Raw genomic sequence first — 19,888 nt, forward strand, 5'->3', positions numbered from 1 at the left:
AGGAGGAGGAGGAGAGTGATGGAGAGGGGAGAGGCAAACCGCTGCAGTGCATTGTTAGGCAGAGCGCGCACAGGAGAGGGAGACAGAGAGAGAGAATCCCCCATTTTAGCTCAACAATATTACAGCAGTGCAGAGATATCTACAACAATGGCAGCCTGGCACTCTCAGTGCTGTGCTATTGATCGTCTAGTGGCAACCTAATACACACACACACACACACACACAAACACACACACCGTCAATCTGATCGTTCCATTTACCTCTTGCTAGATTATGACCTGTGTTAAATCTAATCATCCCTCTTTTCGCTTTTTAAGTCATCTAATAGAATTTCCAATGTCACCCCCAAATACACAAGTTATCCAAACACACTGTAATTATTACTACCAATTTGTTTGTATATTACAGATCTGAGGCAAAGGGGATTACATAAAAACAGACACTGATACCTACTATAAAAAGAACATATATGACATATCTGTTTGAAATAATGCTAATAATGCCCCGTGTCTTTATTTAGTCCTAATCTGTTTCCCTCAGGCATACTGACTTACTAACCGGATCTCTTCTAAGACACTGCACTGGTGAGAGTGGGAGGGAGGGAGAGATAGAGGGAGAGGGAGAGAGAGAGAGGGAGAGGGAGAGAGCGAGGGAGAGAGAGAGAGAGGGGGGTGGGGGGTGGCATTGAGCAAGCGCAGGAGGAGGAGAGAAAAAGAGAGAGCAGAGGAGAGCAAGGAAAAAGAAGCTGGAGCAGAGAGGAAGAGAGGAGAGAGAGAATGCACGGCGTCTGGGTAACACTTCCACGCTTGTATCCAGGGCCTTTGTGAATACACCATGGGATGCATCGGCTCCAGGAGACTGAGTAAGCACAGCCTCTTTTCTTCTCTCATTGCGGGCTAGGGGGGCCGGGGGTGCAGGGACGTGAGGGAGGGAGGGAGAGAGGGGGGTGGGGGGACCACAGAGGGGTCCCGCAAGAGCGATGGACTAGAGACTAGGTTTTGTACCTATATATATATATATGTGTTTGTGTGTGTGTGTGTGTGTATGCCTGAGCTGCCTGCCTCTTGCTCCGCACTGTGTATAAGCGAGCGGTAGATGTATGACAATGGCCGTGTGCTTAGATAGTGGCCAGTATTCCCGTTCAGCCAAGATGTCAGAGACGATATGTGTTAGAATGTGCTGTTGTGTGTGGTTGAATCCCCCGCCTCCCCCCTCCCATCTCTTGATTTATGATGCTGTTTGGCAGGATGTATATGTGTGTGAGTAGGAGGTGGAGAGGGATGGAGGAGAGAGACAGCAGAGGGAAGGATGGGATGCCTTGACAGTGCTTCTTTATAAAAACACACACGGGCATGAGAGCAGAGGAGAGAAGGCACAACGTCACGGTCACAGGTGTTTGTTTTTATTTGCATGCATTGAGAGGGATAACGAAATGAACAGTGGGGGGGGAGCGTTTTATTGCAGGCAGGCAGGAGGGCACGAGGACGGATGGCGATGGAGAGGAGAGGGGGGGCGGGAGGGGCTAATGTATGCAGACAAGGGAGTGTAGGAGTGATGGAGTTTTAAAGTGAGGGCTATCCTGGATAAAACCATACAAAACATCTCAAGGAAATCTACACCGAGAATGGGACGGACTGGGATGAAATAAGGAATAATTACACACAGAATGTTTTGGGTGGATTGTTTGCATTCATGCTACGTGCTGGATGTTGCAGTATAGATCCAGGCTCTGTACACTGCTTGTGTGTAGGTTGAATCCCACTCTAAGACAAAAATAAACGCAGAATACACCCTTTGATGTGAAATATTAATGAGCCACTTAGCACATGGGGCTATTAAACATATTTATGGCATTGCATTAAGTTGTGCATTTCAAACACATAGACTTCACCCTGGAGAGTCCCTCACCTTTAGGGGGACATAAATGTCAAACCTAGGGTACTGGCAAAATCCAGAATGTGTCAGCATTAAGTTTCTTAGCCTATAACTAAATGAGCACGTGACACAGATAGGAAGCAGGTGTGAACTGAATACAGCAGGAACAGCATTACAGCGTCTCGGGGCATCCAGATAACAGCATTTGACACAGTGCTGAACACAAGAGGAGGACAAGGTTTGGATCTTCTCCTGTCAACGCTCAGGTCAATGTAACTCCACAAGAGCAGACACTCCAGTAGGCAGAAATAATGTGATTGTAATGAGACAGAAGGTCTTGGAGAAGTGCCACAATATTCTGAATGTGAGCCACCTGAGCGCTCATGCTAATTTTATATGATGATTATATGATTTTTTTTATAGATGATGATAGAAGCCCAGTGAGCCCAGTGATTCCAACTGCAAATGTTTGAGGTTCTAATCGGCTATTTTGTGGCATGAGCGTTGAAAGTCACTATGGCGGCGAGGAATACACTTACGTACAAAAGCAACATATGCTACAGTCTGTCTCTGTCATGCAGGATAGATTGTAATCTGCTTATTTTAAACAGAATTCCCTGAAATCTGAGCTTGTAAACAAAGTTATTGATAAGAAGAAAAGCCTCTTTCAAGCCATTTGCGAGCCATAGTCTGATGCTGCTATTAGCAACAGACTGAGCGGCAGTGCTGCTGGTCAGAGGTGTGGTTGTGTTTACCCTGGGTGAGAATGGCTTTAGTGAGCGTTATTGATCTGCCTTCTCAACTGCAGTCCACTCTGCCAAGCAGGGATCAACAGGAGGAGCAGCAGGACTGGATCTGTCTTTGTATGGGAGTAGCTGTGATGTATCTCTCTGCCCTCTGGTAATACTATCTCTCCCAGCTTCATCATATCCAGGGTAGTGCTCAGTGGTAAAGGTATCATCTGTTTGTGCTCACACACCACTATAGTTTGTTATGAATTCCTTTCAAAACTACTAAATGCTCTGTATAGTGTCCTCCACAAAACCTTTGTTACCTTTGTTAGTGAATAAACACTCCATCTAAGACAAAATCAAGTATACTGGCATGTTTTTAGCTGAAGTAGTGACAGTAATAAAAGGCTTTAACATCCCCAAGTAAGCTTCTTCTTCATTTATTTAGTCTATCAAGCAACTACTACAAAATTAATCCTTTGTCGCTATAATGACTAGTTGTTTCATTTTAGATTTTCAACTGCGAGATAAGATACTGACCTCCACCCTTTTAACATACATTTAGCCCAGCAGTGCCTGGTTACTATTGTTACTGGGTCAGTAATAAATACAGGGCTGTCTGCATCCATCACCCCACCAGACAGCAAAGACCTTGAGATGCAGTATATGGGAGGTGAACATTCTTCCTCACCTCGGCCTCAAAAGTATTGGGATTTACTGCACAATAACTACAAACAGCATCCTTGATCAGAGAACCAGGGTCTCTGCTGGGTCTTTCATCCTCCACTTGCAGCAGGTGTTTGCTGCTGCTAAAATGTAACGTCAGTGATTATAGTGTTACGGAACATTGTGTGGATCACATTACCAGACATGATGGCGATCATATTACCAGATCTGTGTTTGATAACACTGCTACAGATGTTACAAATCAGAACAATCACACTGTGTGTTGTTACCAGGCCACTGTGTAACTGTGAGTGAGCTCATGCTGAAAACATTAATCACTGTGTAAATGAGGACAAGCAGTGTGAATAGAACCACAATGCTTTGGGCCGCAATGAGTGAAATTATAGATATGAATATGGGACATGATGACAACTCTCACCTGTTTGCACAGCTTCTAACCAGACCCCCCCACCCCCCCCCCCTTTATAATGCCTCCAAGTGCTGACACATCACTCAGTGAATAAGCATGATTAGTCAGATTTGTGCAGCTGGTGTGTGTTTGTATGTGTTTATGCATGCAGCCATGAATAGACCCAACTTCAGTTAACCTTTCATGCGTTTGTGCTCTGTATGTGTGTTTTCATGGGTCCTCGTGTGTGTGAAACAAATCTTTGCTTTTGCTTTCTACAGTTGATATTAAATGAAACACAGTGATATTCCCAGTGTAAGAGGAATAACACACTCAGCTGCCCCTTGCTTTTACAGCACATTCACACACAGTGAGACGCTCATACCGTATTCTCCTGCTCGTCAGTTTACAGGCAAGTTGCAAACCAGTTCACAGGCAGACGATGAACTGGCAAATCTGGCAGATGGAGCTGCAGGCAGATTAATTGACTCCTGTCCAGGATGGAAAAGCCTTGTTCACATGAATGCATTCAAGGTGAATGACCCAGTGATGTACTACCTCAGAGACCAGAATGTGGGACCTGATGACCCTTACCTGTTTTCAGAGTGTGTGTTAATGTATTGTGTGTGTGTGCTACATACAGCATGCTTCTACACTCAAGGACTGTGATGTAGAATAGTTTGCATACAGAAGAGGGTGGAAGTGAGTGTATGTGTGTGCCATATTTCCTGATGTGTGCTCTTGCGACTTGGCCTGATCACTGTGGGCAGAGGACTGACTCTAAATGATTCTGGGTGTGTACATTTGAGACTAGAAATTAGGGGCCCGTGTGTGGGTTTCAGTAAACATTATGACTCAGCCACAGAGTGAGGTATGAATTTCAAACGATGCTGTGAAAGAGATAATTTGATCTCTACAATCGGAGGTGCGGGTGTGCATGGGTGTGTTTGTGTGTGTGTGTCTGTGTATGTCTGTGTGGAAGTGTGATCTTATGTGCATTTGTGGATGCACTCAGCATTGACGCGTGATCAGCACTGATTGTCTCAGTGTTATCTGTAGCTGCTAACCACTTTATTGCTGATAAAGAAAAAGGCCACTTTCTAGACAACAGGAAGTCCCCTCTGAATATCTGAAAGCAAGAAAACAAATGAACGAGAAATGTAACAAGATTTCCTTCACATAAAGTGCTCTTATTTCTTGCTCTCATCTCATTGAGTACCATCTTCTCTGTGGATTTCATCTCAACATCTAAACAGAATTGAATAACAGCATTTCTTTCATATTAAGTAGAAATGTTCATTATGTATTTAGCAGGCCATTAGGATCTTTTATGGGAGTGATTGGGTTTATCATGCTGGACTGCTGCTCCCTGTGCCAAGACTCCACATGCTGTAGGTTTTTAGTTACCACAGTTGGTGGACCGCTACTGTAACCTACTTAGCCTGTATCACTGATGCAAACCTGTGTAAGAGGAACACGGCTGCCACTTTCAGTAAATAGACTGAAAAGATGAATGAGGCCTCCTATCATCAACAATGACATGAGCCTGTACGTTGGAGATTTCAACTTGATTGTGGCGACCCCATGCTGTGTTCCTGTTTGTGTGTGTGTGTGTGTAGGCGTACGTATATGTCAGCACTCCTATGCGTTTATGGATTATGACTTGAGACAAACTAAGCCCCCTCTATTGAACTCTCCCAACCATCTGGGCTCTGGTCCTCAGCTGTTTTCTTGCTTGACTCTGAAGCTCAGAAGCCAGACATCTGCACTGGTAGGCTGCTACCCGGGCTGGTACCCTGTTGTGGCTACTAGCCTTACTGCAGCTGTCACGGTAAACAAGCACCAAACTCCCAGGCTGCTTGCTGTTGTTGCTGCAGGGTAATGGGAGTAAAAGACAGATGACTCTCAAATCCTCCCCACTTCAGCAGGAGCCATCAAGCCACTACCCTCAGTGCTGGAGTTGACAGCGCAGCCGCTGCAGATCTTTGGTCGTTCGTTCCGCACGGCAGCACTGCTCCTTCTTTTTTCCCGCACTTCTCCCCTCGCTCCATCCCTCCCTCACGCCTGGCTCCTTCTTTTCCTGAGCTAAGCCTGACTCCGCTATGGCTGCAGGGGGGTATCCAGCGTTGTACCGCTGCGTGTGTGCGGGGGAGGAGGGAGAGTGCCAGGGGAAAAAAAGCTGGCTCAGAGCTCTGGTCATGTGCTCTGTTGTTGTTCCTGTTTCATCAAGGAGGGATCCTGCAGAATTACGCATTTGTTTACTGAGCTGCTGAGAGTCGGAGTGCATCACCTTCTCTGCTGCAGAAATACAGAGCCTGACACAACTTTAGATCCCATTACAGATGCTGGGTAACAACCAACCTATCATCCACAGAGACATTCAAAGAAGTAGCCTATAGAGGTAAACAAGTGTGACTAATCTCTGCACGATAGAGAACATCCAAACCCTTGTGGCTTTGTTCACAAATAGCACATGCTTTGATGTAATTCCACACAAAGCTGTGAAGCTCATAGACAATAGATAATAGACATACAATTACAAGGGCATGCACACTGTACATGCTGCTGCTGTTTGTAATGGCTGCCGGGCTTCCTGGGAGGCACGACTACTTCAGCAGGCCAGAGAACACTTTAGTAATATTGTGATGTATAGGGGAGAATGATTGATAATCTGCTAATTGGCTAAATGAGGCTGAGGAATGGAGGGGGGGAGAGAAAGTGAAAGAGAGAGTCAGAGATAGTGTGTGTGTGCTCGTTATGTTTGATGCTGTAGGCGGAGCGCATGTTTATAGTAGTTAATTTAGTTATGATTTATATTAAGATTAAGATTAAGATTAAGATAGTTTATTTGTCAAGTTTAGAGAAAGCCTGTTAACAATTGCTGTTGGTTCCTTTAAACGTGGCATTGAAATGAAAAATCATCAGTCATATTTGTAGATAAATGAAGTTTGTAGTAAGTAAGTGTACACTACATGATATGTCTAAGGCTGCCAAAATGGTGAAATATATCTGTTGTTGAGACAATCGTCGTTTCTCCAGTTCCAGTTCCTCCTGTGTAGCATCTTATATGCAGGAAAAGGAAGGAAACAATGGGTGGAAAAAGTGGGTTGATGGAAAATGGGTCAAACAAAAATGGAAATTAAACCGCTGATCTCTCATGGAAGTAACTGGAATGCAGTAAATGTCATAGTTTCATAATATTCAACTACAGTTGAGTCTCCCAATGATCCCCTAGAGTATCTAGGAGTAGAACATTCCTTTAATTCTCTCATTAACTCGGATTAAATATTTCAGCAAATAAAAGATGACTACTGAACTGAGAAGATCCCTGATGGGAATTCTGGATGAACTGTATGCATGTGAGACGAGCGGATCTGGGCCTGGCAAACTCTGGAGAGCAGAAGTTCAAAGAGTCAATTTCTGGAACGAAATCCGTCCCTCGCCCGTCTGCCGCTGCAGTGATCTGATGTGAGTGGACGGAGTTCAGAAGGAAGGCAGATATCAAACGGAGATGGAGCAGAGCTGATGTATCTGAATCAGTGGGTCAGTGGGTCACGGAGACGTCGCTGGACATCCGCAGAGTCGACAACTCTGAGGAATACATCATGGTCTCCAGATGCAGCCATGACCAAGATGTGATGGCCTCAGCAAACACACACACACACACACACACACAGACACACACAGACACACACACACGCAGAGTGCTGATACAGGAGTGAGTCCCTCTGAGGGTTGCATACACAGAGCACAGACCCTCTGATACCAGGAACAAGTATCAAGAGACTGAAGCTCCATTCAAACTCCATTACCAGCACGGCCTCCTTAATTAAACCAAAGTTTTAATTAGGATTTGGACGACCAGGAAAGTGGAGACGTAATAACATTCATTCATCCACCAGAGAGTGTGTTTCAGATGACTCCCATACGCTCTGTGGACAGTCCTGTGTATGATCTGCTGGTGGCTCCTCCGCCTGTTAATAAGTGTTTTTGAGGTATCGTTTAGCCGAGTGGTGAATACTTTGTGGGTAATGAGGCAATGCTAATTTTGCGATGTGTCTTTTATCGCAAAACCAGGTCTGATACAGATGATGAAATTAATTTTCCTCCCTCTTTTCCTCTCTGTCTGTGTCCTCTCTGTCTCCCTCCCCCGTCACTCTCAGCGGCAGATGGCGTGCCAGTCCAGAAGGATGGGGAGCAGGTAAGTCTGAAGTTGGTGTTTTCAGTGATCACATGCACACAGTGAGCAGCAAGCACCTCTTCCTGACCCTTAATGGCTCCGTCGGTGGAATGCTCCACGCTCCAAGCTCCACCTGACGAACCCGGCGTGGCTAAAACCACATCCACCGGCAGCGGCATACCTCAACTAGCGCCAGTGCTTCTGGTAGTAGAGCAGCAAAATAGCAAACCTCATGTCAATGTCGGCCGCTACACTTCCGCTACACTCGAAATGGCGCGGTGTGGCTGGAAGAATGACCAATCGTTGGTTCGGTTGGCTCATCGCTGTTGCCATGACGTCTGTTGCTTGATGTTCCATCTGAGAGAGTCATTTCTCAGTGCTGGTCCAAAACCGGAGAGACATCACTCTCCCGCTCCTCTCCTCTCCTCTCTCTCTCTCTCTCACTCCTCTCCTCTCCTGCTGATGCCATACTGATCCCGAGCTCTAAACTCCACTGGGACAGGACACAGGAGAGGGAACCATTTTGGGCTAAAACATAGAGAACTCTACTTTTCCACCAAATGCACTGTGGACAGATGCCATCATTTATTTATGTAGCCTGCCCTGCTTTGCCCTTCAGTGCTATGGAGGAGAACAGCTACATACTTATAGTGCTGTCAGGGCTGATGGGAGGAACAATGGGAACGCGGCTTGAAGGGGCTTCATGTCTGCCACTCAAGTGTGTTAAATCATCATCGAACTCCAGCAGAGTCCAGTGGAGGGAAAGGAGGAGAGGAAGCAAGAGAAACAAACAGAGAGAGAGGGAGGGGAGGGGAGCAAAGAATAGAATTACAAGAAAAAGGAGTGAAGAAAACAACGGGAAGAGGTTGATATCGATTCACACGAGCCATCTTGGTTCATAGTGATGATTGCTTCCCTGGCGGTCACTCGCTCACTGGATCCATTAGAATTTACAGGAATGTAAACAGTCAGACATGACGGGCTGAACTAGGCACGAGGAGAAATAAGGATAATGTTTGGGTAATCTCGTGGAATTCATTAAAAGCCAGCGAGGAAGAGGAGTGTGATGGATTCGGGTGCATCTTTTCCAGTTCTCCTTGAGTATCCCGACATAAAGGTGGTAACATTCCAGCTCAGTCCACCAGTGGCCCCAGTTACTGTCAGTACAGCTGATAGAGAGAGATGGTGGCAAAGGCTGCTGCTTATCTCCTTTGTCTCCACACACACACACACATACACACACACACACACACACACACACGCACACACACACACACACACACACACACACACACACACACACACACACACACACTCCCCAACCGCCTCCTGTTAGCCTCCTGTCTGTCCTGTCTGTCTGCAGCATCAGATACCAATTGGAACAGTACTGACATATCTCTCTCGCTCTCTCTCTCTCACACACACACACAAACAATCTTTCCTCTGGCAGAAGGCGTAAGCAGAGAGGAGACTCATTCATCCATAGCATATTCATTCTGCTATACATAACTAAACAAATATAAACTGATCCCTCCTTAATCCCTCCCTTTCTCCCCTCTGTCATTCTGGTCCTCGACTCCTCTCGGAGAATCCCACCTGTCTGTCTCGTCTCTTCTCTTCCTCTTGTCTCTCTCTCTCTCTCTCTCTCTCTCTCTCTCTCTCTCTCCCCATCTCTCTCTCTCGCTCCCTCTCTCCTATGCATGTCCTGTGCGCAATCTTCCTCCTGTCGCAATCTCCTTACCGCCCTCCTCTCCCATGTCACGCATGCCAATGTGCTCTCTATCGTTCCCACTCTCTTACTCTTTCCCGCTCCTTCTTTCCCCATCCCTCTCTCCTCCTATTTCTCTTCCTCAGCATGGACGTTCAGAATTGTCATGGGAAGGAATCAATGTAAGTGTTGTGACATCATTCCTTCATCTACTACTTTTCTTTCACCTGATTTTGATTTAACTCACCCTTTAGCGATCAGCTCTTTTCCCCTCACGACCCCTCACCTCCAATTAACAGTGGATCTCTTGCGGTCGTAGTAGTGCTGCACGGTAGTGAGCAGAATCTGAATCACTTATTGTTGGTGTTGCTGTAGAACCAAGCAGGATTTGGGAAACGCAGATGTTTTGGAGCTTCTATTTTTCTGTTCGTTGTTGATGTATTAACCATCAGATTAAACATCTGCACATCACATCATAATCTGTCATCTCCACTCACCCCTCTCTAATACACACTGTCTCGATGTCTTTGTGTGTGCCATCACACCTTCCATACTATCCTTTTCTCCATGCGTCTCCCTCTTCCATTCCTCTCCCCCCTCTAGCTATCTATGGAAGACACCACATCAATCCTGCCCCGAATGAAGAGGAACTCTAATGCCTACGGGATCGGGGCTCTGGCTAAGTCTTCTCTGTCAGGTGTGTCAGGTGTGTGTCTGTGCTGTAAGTGGTAAACTGACCCCATGTTGGCTCCGTCCTCAATGGGGGCGCTGGAGTCAGCATGGTACCCGAACGGGTTCCCCTGTATCACTTCCTCTCCACACTGTTCTAACACTCGTCAATGGCTCCTCGTGTGTCATTGATGGAATAGCAATGAATCCAATCACAAGCCTGTTAAACACACACACTGCCCAATAGCCCGCTTCATCATACAGCTTGTTGTTTTCAGAGAAGGGGGAGTGGTGAGTGGAAGTGTAGGTTTTATGTTAAGTTGTTGTGTTAAAGTGGTTTATGTGGTGTTCTACACATGTTGACTCGTGCAAAGTGCTGTGTAAACAGAGTTCAGTGCAGTGTAGTGAAGTGCTTCATTTTAGTGCAGTGTTTTAAGCTTTGATCCAGCTGTTCTGTGTAGTGCAGTTGATTTGAGTGCAGTGAAATGGAGTGTAGCTGATACACTGTGTGGTGTAGTTCCGATTTGTCCTATAATTTATTCCCATAAATTCCATAATTTATTCATAAACCTCATCTTCATACTCCCACCATGAGAGCGACGCATATAACCAGGGATTTATGTGCCATCATGTGTCGATCACATGAAATATGGAGCAAAGCCATTATGTAAATATCAGCTAGAATTAACTTCAGAGCAGGGAATTTTTAGAAAACTGTACATTCTGCAGCGTCTGCTAGAGTTCCCAGACACACAGCGCAGAGAAAGAGAACAGTTTCCTGCTTACCCAGCACATCTTAGCAGAGGTGTGAAAGCTACCATGTCAACAAGCCAACCTCACATTACTCATGCCACACAGCCGCCTCACCCCAATTAACCTGTTCCATCCCATGATGCACCTTTCACAGACTACACATATCCATTTGCTTCTCTTGTCCCTTTGGCCCATGGAGGCGATCGCTCATTCTCATTTAACACGTGAACGCACCTCCAGCACCCTCGTCATTTAGCTACACATGTACGTGTTTCTCCTTTAATTACAGGCATCTGAGTTGGAGCATTCAACCCGTTTCATGAATTTTTCTTCATGAATAGTCCAATCGGTGATATTATCTGCTAATATATGGTACATTGAGTGTGATCATGTCCTGAAATCCTGCTGATTCAGCCCAAAATCCCCCAAATTTGCAGAACGGACAATATAGTAAATTGAACCCTGATAGTACACTAACACACCTTTAGAATTTTAAAACACACTAAATACACATATATTGTACAATTACATAACCTGTAAATACATTACAGTGTCAAATTTGATTCAAGAAATTCAGACAAACACTATTAAAACCAAAATAAATCAAAATAAATATATACACCGATCCTGTATATGACTCCAACTGGATGTCTGTAATCTCATAAACCATCACAGCTGTCTATCATCTTCCCGTCTTCCCTCTTTCATTCTATTTGTGCATCTTCAATTTCGACCACTTGATCCTCTAACAACATTCCCACAGATTGATCTCTTCCTCATCTCCTCCTGTCAAATTCTGTATCGCTCAAACCCTCTGTCACTCTGTCACATCACATCCCCCCCCCCCCACCCCCCCCGTTCTTCCTTCCCTAAAGCCCCCACTTCTTACACTTGTGTTTAATTTGGCTGTCTTTGCTCCCTCTCTCCCCCCCCTCTGCTGTCTTTCTTTCACCTGAGGAGTGTCCCGTTCAATGAAAGAACGGGTGACAAAGCCAACAGCCATGGCCCAGGGTCGTGTCGCACACATGATTGAATGGCAGAACTGGGGGATGTCGACGGTGGGTGCAGGGGGCGTCATGCAGTCCCGCATCACCACCCAGGAGCGGGAAAAGGAGCGGCGGCTTGAGAACGATGCCTATAGTGACCTCAGCGATGGAGAGAAGGAGGCTCGTTTTACTGCAGGTCAACAACAAAAAAACACATCAGCAGAATTTTGAGTTAATGGCCTCATGCATGAGCCTTACCTTAACCCTGACTTGTCCTTTGAACTCCGACCTCAGGTATCCTGCAGCAGTTTGCTATCTCCGAGGCAACACTCCTCGCCTGGTCATCCATGGATGGAGACAGCCCGCGGTCGGGGTCAAACCAGGGCAGCATGGCCCATCTGAGCGAGGTCAACCAGGAGAGCATCACCAGTCGAGGTAGAGGGCTACAACAGGGGCTGCTTGTTAGCGTCATTCTGTGAAAGGAGAGAATAAGGAACGAGGTCAAGCTCAAAACCAACATAATAGATGGATATAGTCAAAACTAAACGGTCACTGGTTTAAAATGAGTGATGATGATGTAATACATGGCCAGCTACAAAACTGCGCAACGGCTGCGTCCAAATTTTGTGTGTGTGTTTTATGTGTGTCATGTTGCTGTAATGGGAATAAGATCCTCTCCCCTCCCTCCTCTGACCTCATTCACACTTTCCAACATTAACATGTCAGAAGGAAAATCAGGGCCTCTGTTTAGATCGTAATGTCATCAACAATTCTGGGCATTTTAATTCCAAACACACATTTTCTCCTCATAGTTAGCGGAACAGACAAGGGGAAATGACTCTTGGCTATCTGCTTTGTTGTTGCAAGATAAATCTCCTGAAGGGTATTAATGCATTTGTGTCAAATCTCATTATTTTAAGACAAATAAACTTAGAGTGTCGGGTGGAAATGTGTGGCTGCGTTTACTCATGCGCCCAATTTATATTTCACTCTTGAGAGAAAGAGATAACTGCACAAAATCAAGACTGGTGTCTAAACAAAAGTGTTTGATGCAAGTAATGAATCATCAGCTTAAGGTGTGCATGGATTCATGCTGCATTCACCTCAGCTCAGATACTTTCTGTCAGTGCACTTGTGAGGCCAGTGTGGAGATGCGTTGGCGGGGAGGATCCATTTAAACCCGACACCTTCTGTGAGAGTAAAACAAAATGCAAACTGATTTAGTCTGCTGTACAAAAGCAGAGGCATGAAGCAGCCTTGAGACTCAAATCCTTATAGTCAAAGGAGAGATCAGCTCAGGTATTTGTGGGTTTTTTTCGAGCAAAATTCTGATTTATACCCAAAGTGATGACATTTTGTATCCTTACCTCCTATACATATAATTGAATCTGTTTTGAGTTTGTGTATTGTAATTGACATTAAAAAAAAATTCTTCTTGTTAATCTCTTGTAAGCCTGAAGAGCACTTACCTCACTCACCTGCTGCATTTTTCATGTTTTCCAGATCAGATATTGCACCACTCCTCAGCAGAGGTGTGGCCTCACACATATGTCTCCCAGGGCCACTACTGCCTCTCCTCCTCCGATGCCTGGGAGCCAATCAGCAGCGAGCCCTCCGGCGTGGTGTCTCCCCCTGCTGGCTCCTACATCATGGCAGGTGGGACTGAAGGATACGAAGGGCAGGCAGCGGCCCACTACCTGTCACAGCAACAGCAGCAGCAGTTCAATCTCCAGCAGCAGAATCAACTGCAGCAGCTGCAGCAGATCCAACAGATCCAGCACTACCAGCAACAGCAGCTCCTGCAGTATCAGCAGCAACAGGTGATTGGCCAGGAGGAGTGCTGGAATCTGTGTGGTTGTTTGTTCATCTGTGTACACGTTGGCCTTAATCCCAAAAAGATGCTAAATGTGGTTGAGACTGACTGTGTGTGTATGTGTAAACACTCGACGTTTGCTTTCATTGGGGAAACAGAGGGATTGGAAGTCTTGGGAAAACATTTGTATTTATGAAACAAGATAAATATGGGGTAAAATATGCCTCCAAGTTTCCCACATTTATTAAAAGTTTAGTTTTATTCTCATTTTACAAAAACCTTGTGTTTGGAATGTTCAGTTGCAAAACAAAAAAAATCCCATTTTAAAGTCACTGAAACAAAAAGTAGTTTTTCATAGTTCAATTCCAATCTCCTATCAACATGAAAAAAAAGCTGTTCTGGCCTCCTTGCATGAAGGATCAATCAGTGTTCACTGAATTGCTTATGGCTTTTGTGAATTATTGCAACCACGCATAGTAGTTTGATAAATGACTTCATGTTGCATCTCCTGTGATTTGTGTTCAGGATGACAGACAGACACACAGATCTGAGTTCTGTCATATCAAAACCCTGATCAAAGTCTCCTCCTTCTATCCCTAGTCGTTGGAGCACAGGTTGCACAGTGCCGGACACTCTTTGCAAGCAACACCCAACAGCACCATCCACAGTCTGGTCCATCAGACTCACCCACCACTGGTGGACCTGTGGAATGCTGGTCAGATGGAGACCTACCACGGGGAGGCTGGCGGGTACATGGGCGTGGCAGCAGTGGTGGAGCCGAGCCTCGGCATTCCCTGCGGAGATGATATGGTGGGAACGGAGCACTCCCCACTACTGGAGCAGCAGGAGGAAGAGGAGGACGTCAAGGTGTGGTCAACTGAAGTGACATCAAATATATCTACTATAGATATATAGTAGATATATTTATCTAGTATATATAATATATATCTAGTATACTATACTATACTATACTATACTATACCACACCATACCATACCATACTATATGATTATGGTGTCATTTGTTGACTGTGATCAGCTCTGTCTCAAGCAAGTTTGAAGTCTCTCTTAACTGAGCCTTACTCTGGTTAACTAGATAATTCGGAAATCAGTGTATTAACTGTTTGTTGTGCTTTGTAATATGGTTGGTTGAAACATAATATGTATTATGTTTTGCTGGTGAATTATCCATTTATGGTGTGAAGCTGCTTTATTTGACTAGACTGTTCTGTAACATAAGTCGCCTGAATGCTCCATCTGTCCTGATCAGGAGGGAGAGGTGACCCTGTGCATGGAGCCAGAGTCAGCTACGTTGACTCCGCCCACGCAACAAGGGGATGCCTCTGGTGGCAGTAGTCCGGGGCAACCGCCGGCAGAGCCAATCACGGAGCGGAAGGCCTCAGATGTCACCTCCGGCCTTGTTCAGACACTAGAGGAGAAGGCAGAGGGGGAGGAGGGGCAAGCCGCTTCCATGGCAACCAACTGAGGTCCTGTCTGTCAAATGACTCTTTAGAGACTGACCACAAGGAGGGATGAGCATAATAATACAATATATATCTATTAATCTGTTCATTTTCAGGTATCAACAACACGATTTTTGGTTGCAAGATGAATTCTATAAAGTGGTGTTGAACAGATGTGGGACGTGGACTCACTATGAGACAAGAGTGGATGCAACAGAGGACACCTATTTCTTTTTAAGCCTTATATCCCAAAGGTAAAGGAGGAGAGGAGTGGAGTGAGGGTGGAGAAACTAAATAACAGGCAGGAATGAGGAGGAAGAAGAAGAGGAGGAGGAGGAGGAGAAGCACCAACTGACTAAGACAATTCCATCATGGAAATGAAGAGGAGGGGAATGGAAACATGCATGCTTTTTATGAAGACAAGCAACTTGACCCTGTCATCGTCTTATAATGATTATGAAAATCTACCATAAGAAAATATTATAATGAGGAATAATTTTGTAATAAAGCAAAAAAGAAGAAGACAAAAATATATGTATAAGTGTATGATAAGATATAAAGAATTGGTTTTCCTACGGGAGAACTTCTGTGTTTACAGCTGTTACTCCACATACGTAGTAGATAGTGTTAAATCAAATTAATTTCCCCCCATGACATTCAGCAGTATGAAACACACGACACACACACACACACACACACACAAAATATACTTTAATGCAATGCAAACCCAAAAGAGTTCACATATTAACGTGATTTAAAACAGGCTGAGAGAATATCAGCTTTTCAGTGAAATGCAGCTGAAATAAAAGATTCTATAATATTGTGGCACAAACTCGGGACAGACCCGTCCTGACTGCACGCACGCACACACACACACACACACACACACACACACACACATACACACACAAACACACACACACACACACACACACACACACACACACACACACACACACACACACACACACACACACACACACACACACACTGCACAGATAAGGATTGTACTGTAAGATAGCGTGCTTCCTAGTCTGTCTCTCTGTATGCATGTTTCTTCACAGTACTATGGAGTACCTGTACTATACAGCACTGTATAGACTTTGCACTGAACCATAGTATACTGGGCGGGGCCACGCTAGGCCGGGAGTTTTAAGGCTTTTCGTGGCAATTCTGTTTGATGGCGTGAATGACGGTGAAGAAAGACAGAGCTGAACAAGCGAATCTCTTTGCACTGATGCAATCCAACCCGTCAGAGGTTTTTGCCTTTGGACTGTTGATGTTACCGAGTTCCCACTTCGATAGCTTTCAGCACCACCAACAACCAAAACCGAGCCACTTGACAACACAAACCCTCAGCTGCTTTTCCATAGACTTAGCTGTGATGAAATGAGGGTGATAACCACTATGGAATGTACTGGAAAACAGATGGTAGTACATGACGTGAGGTTCTAGGACACTGGTTTGATGTCTCCTGGTGGGACACAGAGGACAGTGTCAAACTCTTTGACATGTGCGAGGAAGCAGTTGGAGATGGGTACAAGCTCACAGCAGGCTCAAGTAGACCACACACCACCACTATACACACACACACACACACACACACACACACACACACACACGCAACACATGAATATCTAAATTGTAACCAGCAATAGACGAGCTTAACACGGGCCTCCTAACAGGCCGGCGTCAGCTCTGTCACATAGATGTAAATACTCTAAATATATAAAATCGCCTCTCTCACAATCACAGCTGTGTTAGTAAAGTATGATTTCTTTATTTTTTTACACTTCTTGTTCCAGCTTTTCTTTGAGAAGCTCATAATTTAGGCCCGATTGTTTTTTTTTTTACAACCATGCAAATCACAAACAGAGAACAAGATAGAAGAATGTTTAAGTTGTAGATAGAGAATCCATCAGTGGGAAACAGAGGAAATTACAGCTGGTGTGATGCTCAATCAGTCAATCAGGGAACAGAACAGAAGACGAAGACGTAAACACTGCAACCGAATAGATCGGAGTCTTCCCGCTCATCGTGATTACTGTGAAGCAGCTGCCTGGAGTGTGACAGTGATTATAATGATGTTTGAGTAAGCATGTGTTTATTTGATTATTTGATTGATTGTTTTTTTTTCCTCCTGAGGAAGAATGGTTGGTTTTCCCGGGAGGGGTGGGGGTGGAGGGGGGGAGATGGACATTGGACGCTCACTTCGCATCGTTCGTAGTTCCAGACCCCCCCTCCCCCCTTCACCCTGATGATTATGTGAGAAACTTGGAAGAGAAAAAACTAAGCAAAACTGAAATGGGTTATTGACTTGAATGAATTTATTTATTGATTGCTTCTTTATGCAATGTTGGGACAATGTTTATTTTTCTACTGACTTGTTGAAATTCCTCCCAGGATAAGTTGGAGTAGGTGTCATGGTGGTAAAGTAGCCTTGTTTCCTGGTTTTGAGCCTCAGACAGATCCTCCTTTTCTAAGAGACTACAGATGGTTACCATGGCAGCTACCAATTATTGATAATCTATCATAATTTAATTGTCACGGTGGCATTTCAACCTCTGATCCACATCCAGGATAGCAAATCATTTGGTGGATTGAACCAAATAGAGGCGGCTCAAAACTGACACACAGGACTTCTTTACACAATGCAACCTATTCATTTATTTATTGATTGAAGAATTATTTGGTGGGGAGAAATAACACAACAACGTGTACAGTCTATCATTATCGTAGGTATCAGCCCTTTGGAGGAGCAGTATCTTTTTTTCATCATACAAAGACGATTGATTTAGATTTGTTGATTTAAAAAAAGTGTCAAGCTTATTTGCACTGATATGATTATGATCTCATGTGGAAAACAGGTGTGAGATGATGATGATGATGATGATGATGATGATGAGGATGTTGATGATGATGATGATGATAACGATCAAACCACAAAAGACACTGCTTCAATATGGGTTGTTTAATTGCTTTTTCTTTTTTCCGATCGTCAAGATTTTAATGAATGAATAAACTAATAACAAGAAGCCAAATACATTTCTGTGGATGTTAAGGTTTACTGGTTATGTCTTTGTTGACTGATTTCCAGTTAAGTTCCTCTTTTGTATAATTCTACTGCCATCTTCCAAGAGTTACAGTTATTTGTTTGCAGGCATGATGCTCAATCTGCTTCTGGTCCTCTGCCTATCTCCTTCTCTTTCTCTCTCTTTCTCTTGCAATCTATTTGTATCTGTTGTGTGTATCTGTGTGTCTGTATGTTTGTTTGTCATTGTACAGTAGCTGTCTGCTGTCTTGTTGGAAGAATCACTGCCTGAGAAGAAAAACAACCCCAAAACTTTCACATCGACCAAAGGGGATTTGAAGCAATCTGACATGTAAAATGGATATGATTGTTTGGAAATGTGTTGCCAGAAGCTAAATGCTGTATAAAGTGATGTGTAAATTGGAAGATGTAAGTAAAAATCTGTATAAAATTTGACTATTTCTTTGACATGAGGCAGTGTGACTGACACTCATAACACCAATGCATGCTTGTTGGAAGGTTGTCACAGGATGGTTCTTCCACATGGGTCCTTTCTCCTCTTCTGTCAACAGCTGTTTATCTCTTCATTTCCTCCTCTTTCTCTTCCTTTACCCTCCTTTCCCTGCACGAGAGAACATCCTACACCCCTCGGGTCCTTCACCTGTCCCCCTCTCTTTTTTTCCTCCAGTGGAGAAAGAGCAAATAAACAAACTGTCAAGCAGAATTCCTTGTGCATACGTGTGGGTATCTTTCCAGAGTGCAAATAATTAAATTCTAACTCACATATGTCTCCCTAGACACATCGGGTGGCAGTCGGAGTCTCTGGCCAGCTCATTTATGATTGTCAGACAAAATGGCAATAACTAAAGAGCTGGCTGAAGCGCAAACTGGCAGTGCTGTAATGCAGCCTTTTCCAAAAACCTGCCTTTACTATCCTCATCAGGCATTTGATACGAGAAGAATACTGATGTCAAGTAAATTCTCAGAGACAAGCCGCCCCTACAGGGACCAGAGCTTATTTGTTCAAGCTCACACAAGAATCAGAGCCTGAAATACACTGCTGACCTTCACAGCACAAAATTTTGACACGTCCTCTTCACTCTACATTCTAAGCAGAAGTGTGGCAGGTTGTGGCGTGGGTGGAATCCAACCTGCTGCACCACAGCCTGCTCAGCTCCTCCCACACAAGACCTGAGACATGACTGGCAAATAAGGTGTAAACCCTCTTGTGGTTAATGTTGGTATTTAGGGTGTTTAAAGAGATATTTACCCAAATCAGATTCCATCAGTAGGAGGTGCAAAAGAGCAATACCTTTATGGATTGTGATCAGGATGAAAGGAGGACGACAGAGAGAGAAAGCATCGTTACTGGGACTGGGACCAAACTATAACACAAATTTTTCAACGAATTAAGCATTTTAACTTTTTGTCGACAAATCATTTCACTTCTTATTGGTATAAATAACAAAAATAGGACATCAGTCAAATGGATTTATTTAAATTCTTTGTTTATTAATTTTCTTTAAAAATTACAGACTGTTATACGTGATTTATAAGTTATAAGTAATATAACAAATATATAAATATACGTTACAGTTTAAAGTT

At 44.3% G+C, this 19,888-nt stretch overlaps 1 protein-coding gene across 1 annotated transcript; it reads left to right on the forward strand.

Annotated features, from left to right (window-relative positions):
• Positions 1-10,078: 10,078 nt before the first annotated feature.
• Positions 10,079-18,948, forward strand: fam131bb (family with sequence similarity 131 member Bb). Its single transcript, XM_076154849.1, has 6 exons — positions 10,079-10,275; positions 11,952-12,173; positions 12,272-12,412; positions 13,481-13,797; positions 14,391-14,657; positions 15,060-18,948. Exons 1-6 carry the CDS (start codon positions 10,179-10,181, stop codon positions 15,273-15,275), a joined length of 1,260 nt encoding a protein of 419 aa, XP_076010964.1. The 5' UTR covers positions 10,079-10,178; the 3' UTR covers positions 15,276-18,948.
• The last annotated feature ends 940 nt before the right edge of the window (positions 18,949-19,888 follow it).

Source organism: Genypterus blacodes, unplaced genomic scaffold, assembly GCF_046128005.1.
Source record: "Genypterus blacodes isolate CSIRO-AG114 ecotype Tasmania unplaced genomic scaffold, CSIRO-AGI_Gbla_v1 ptg000063l_1, whole genome shotgun sequence".
Taxonomy (NCBI): domain Eukaryota; kingdom Metazoa; phylum Chordata; class Actinopteri; order Ophidiiformes; family Ophidiidae; genus Genypterus; species Genypterus blacodes.

Bases quoted from the DNA above. Each gene is read 5' to 3' on its own strand.
- fam131bb (XM_076154849.1), top strand. From the start codon at position 10,179: ATGGAAGACACCACATCAATCCTGCCCCGAATGAAGAGGAACTCTAAT. The intron at 12,174-12,271 runs GTCAACAACAAA...CTCCGACCTCAG, and splicing joins GGAGGCTCGTTTTACTGCAG to GTATCCTGCAGCAGTTTGCT. The intron at 12,413-13,480 runs GTAGAGGGCTAC...CATGTTTTCCAG, and splicing joins GGAGAGCATCACCAGTCGAG to ATCAGATATTGCACCACTCC.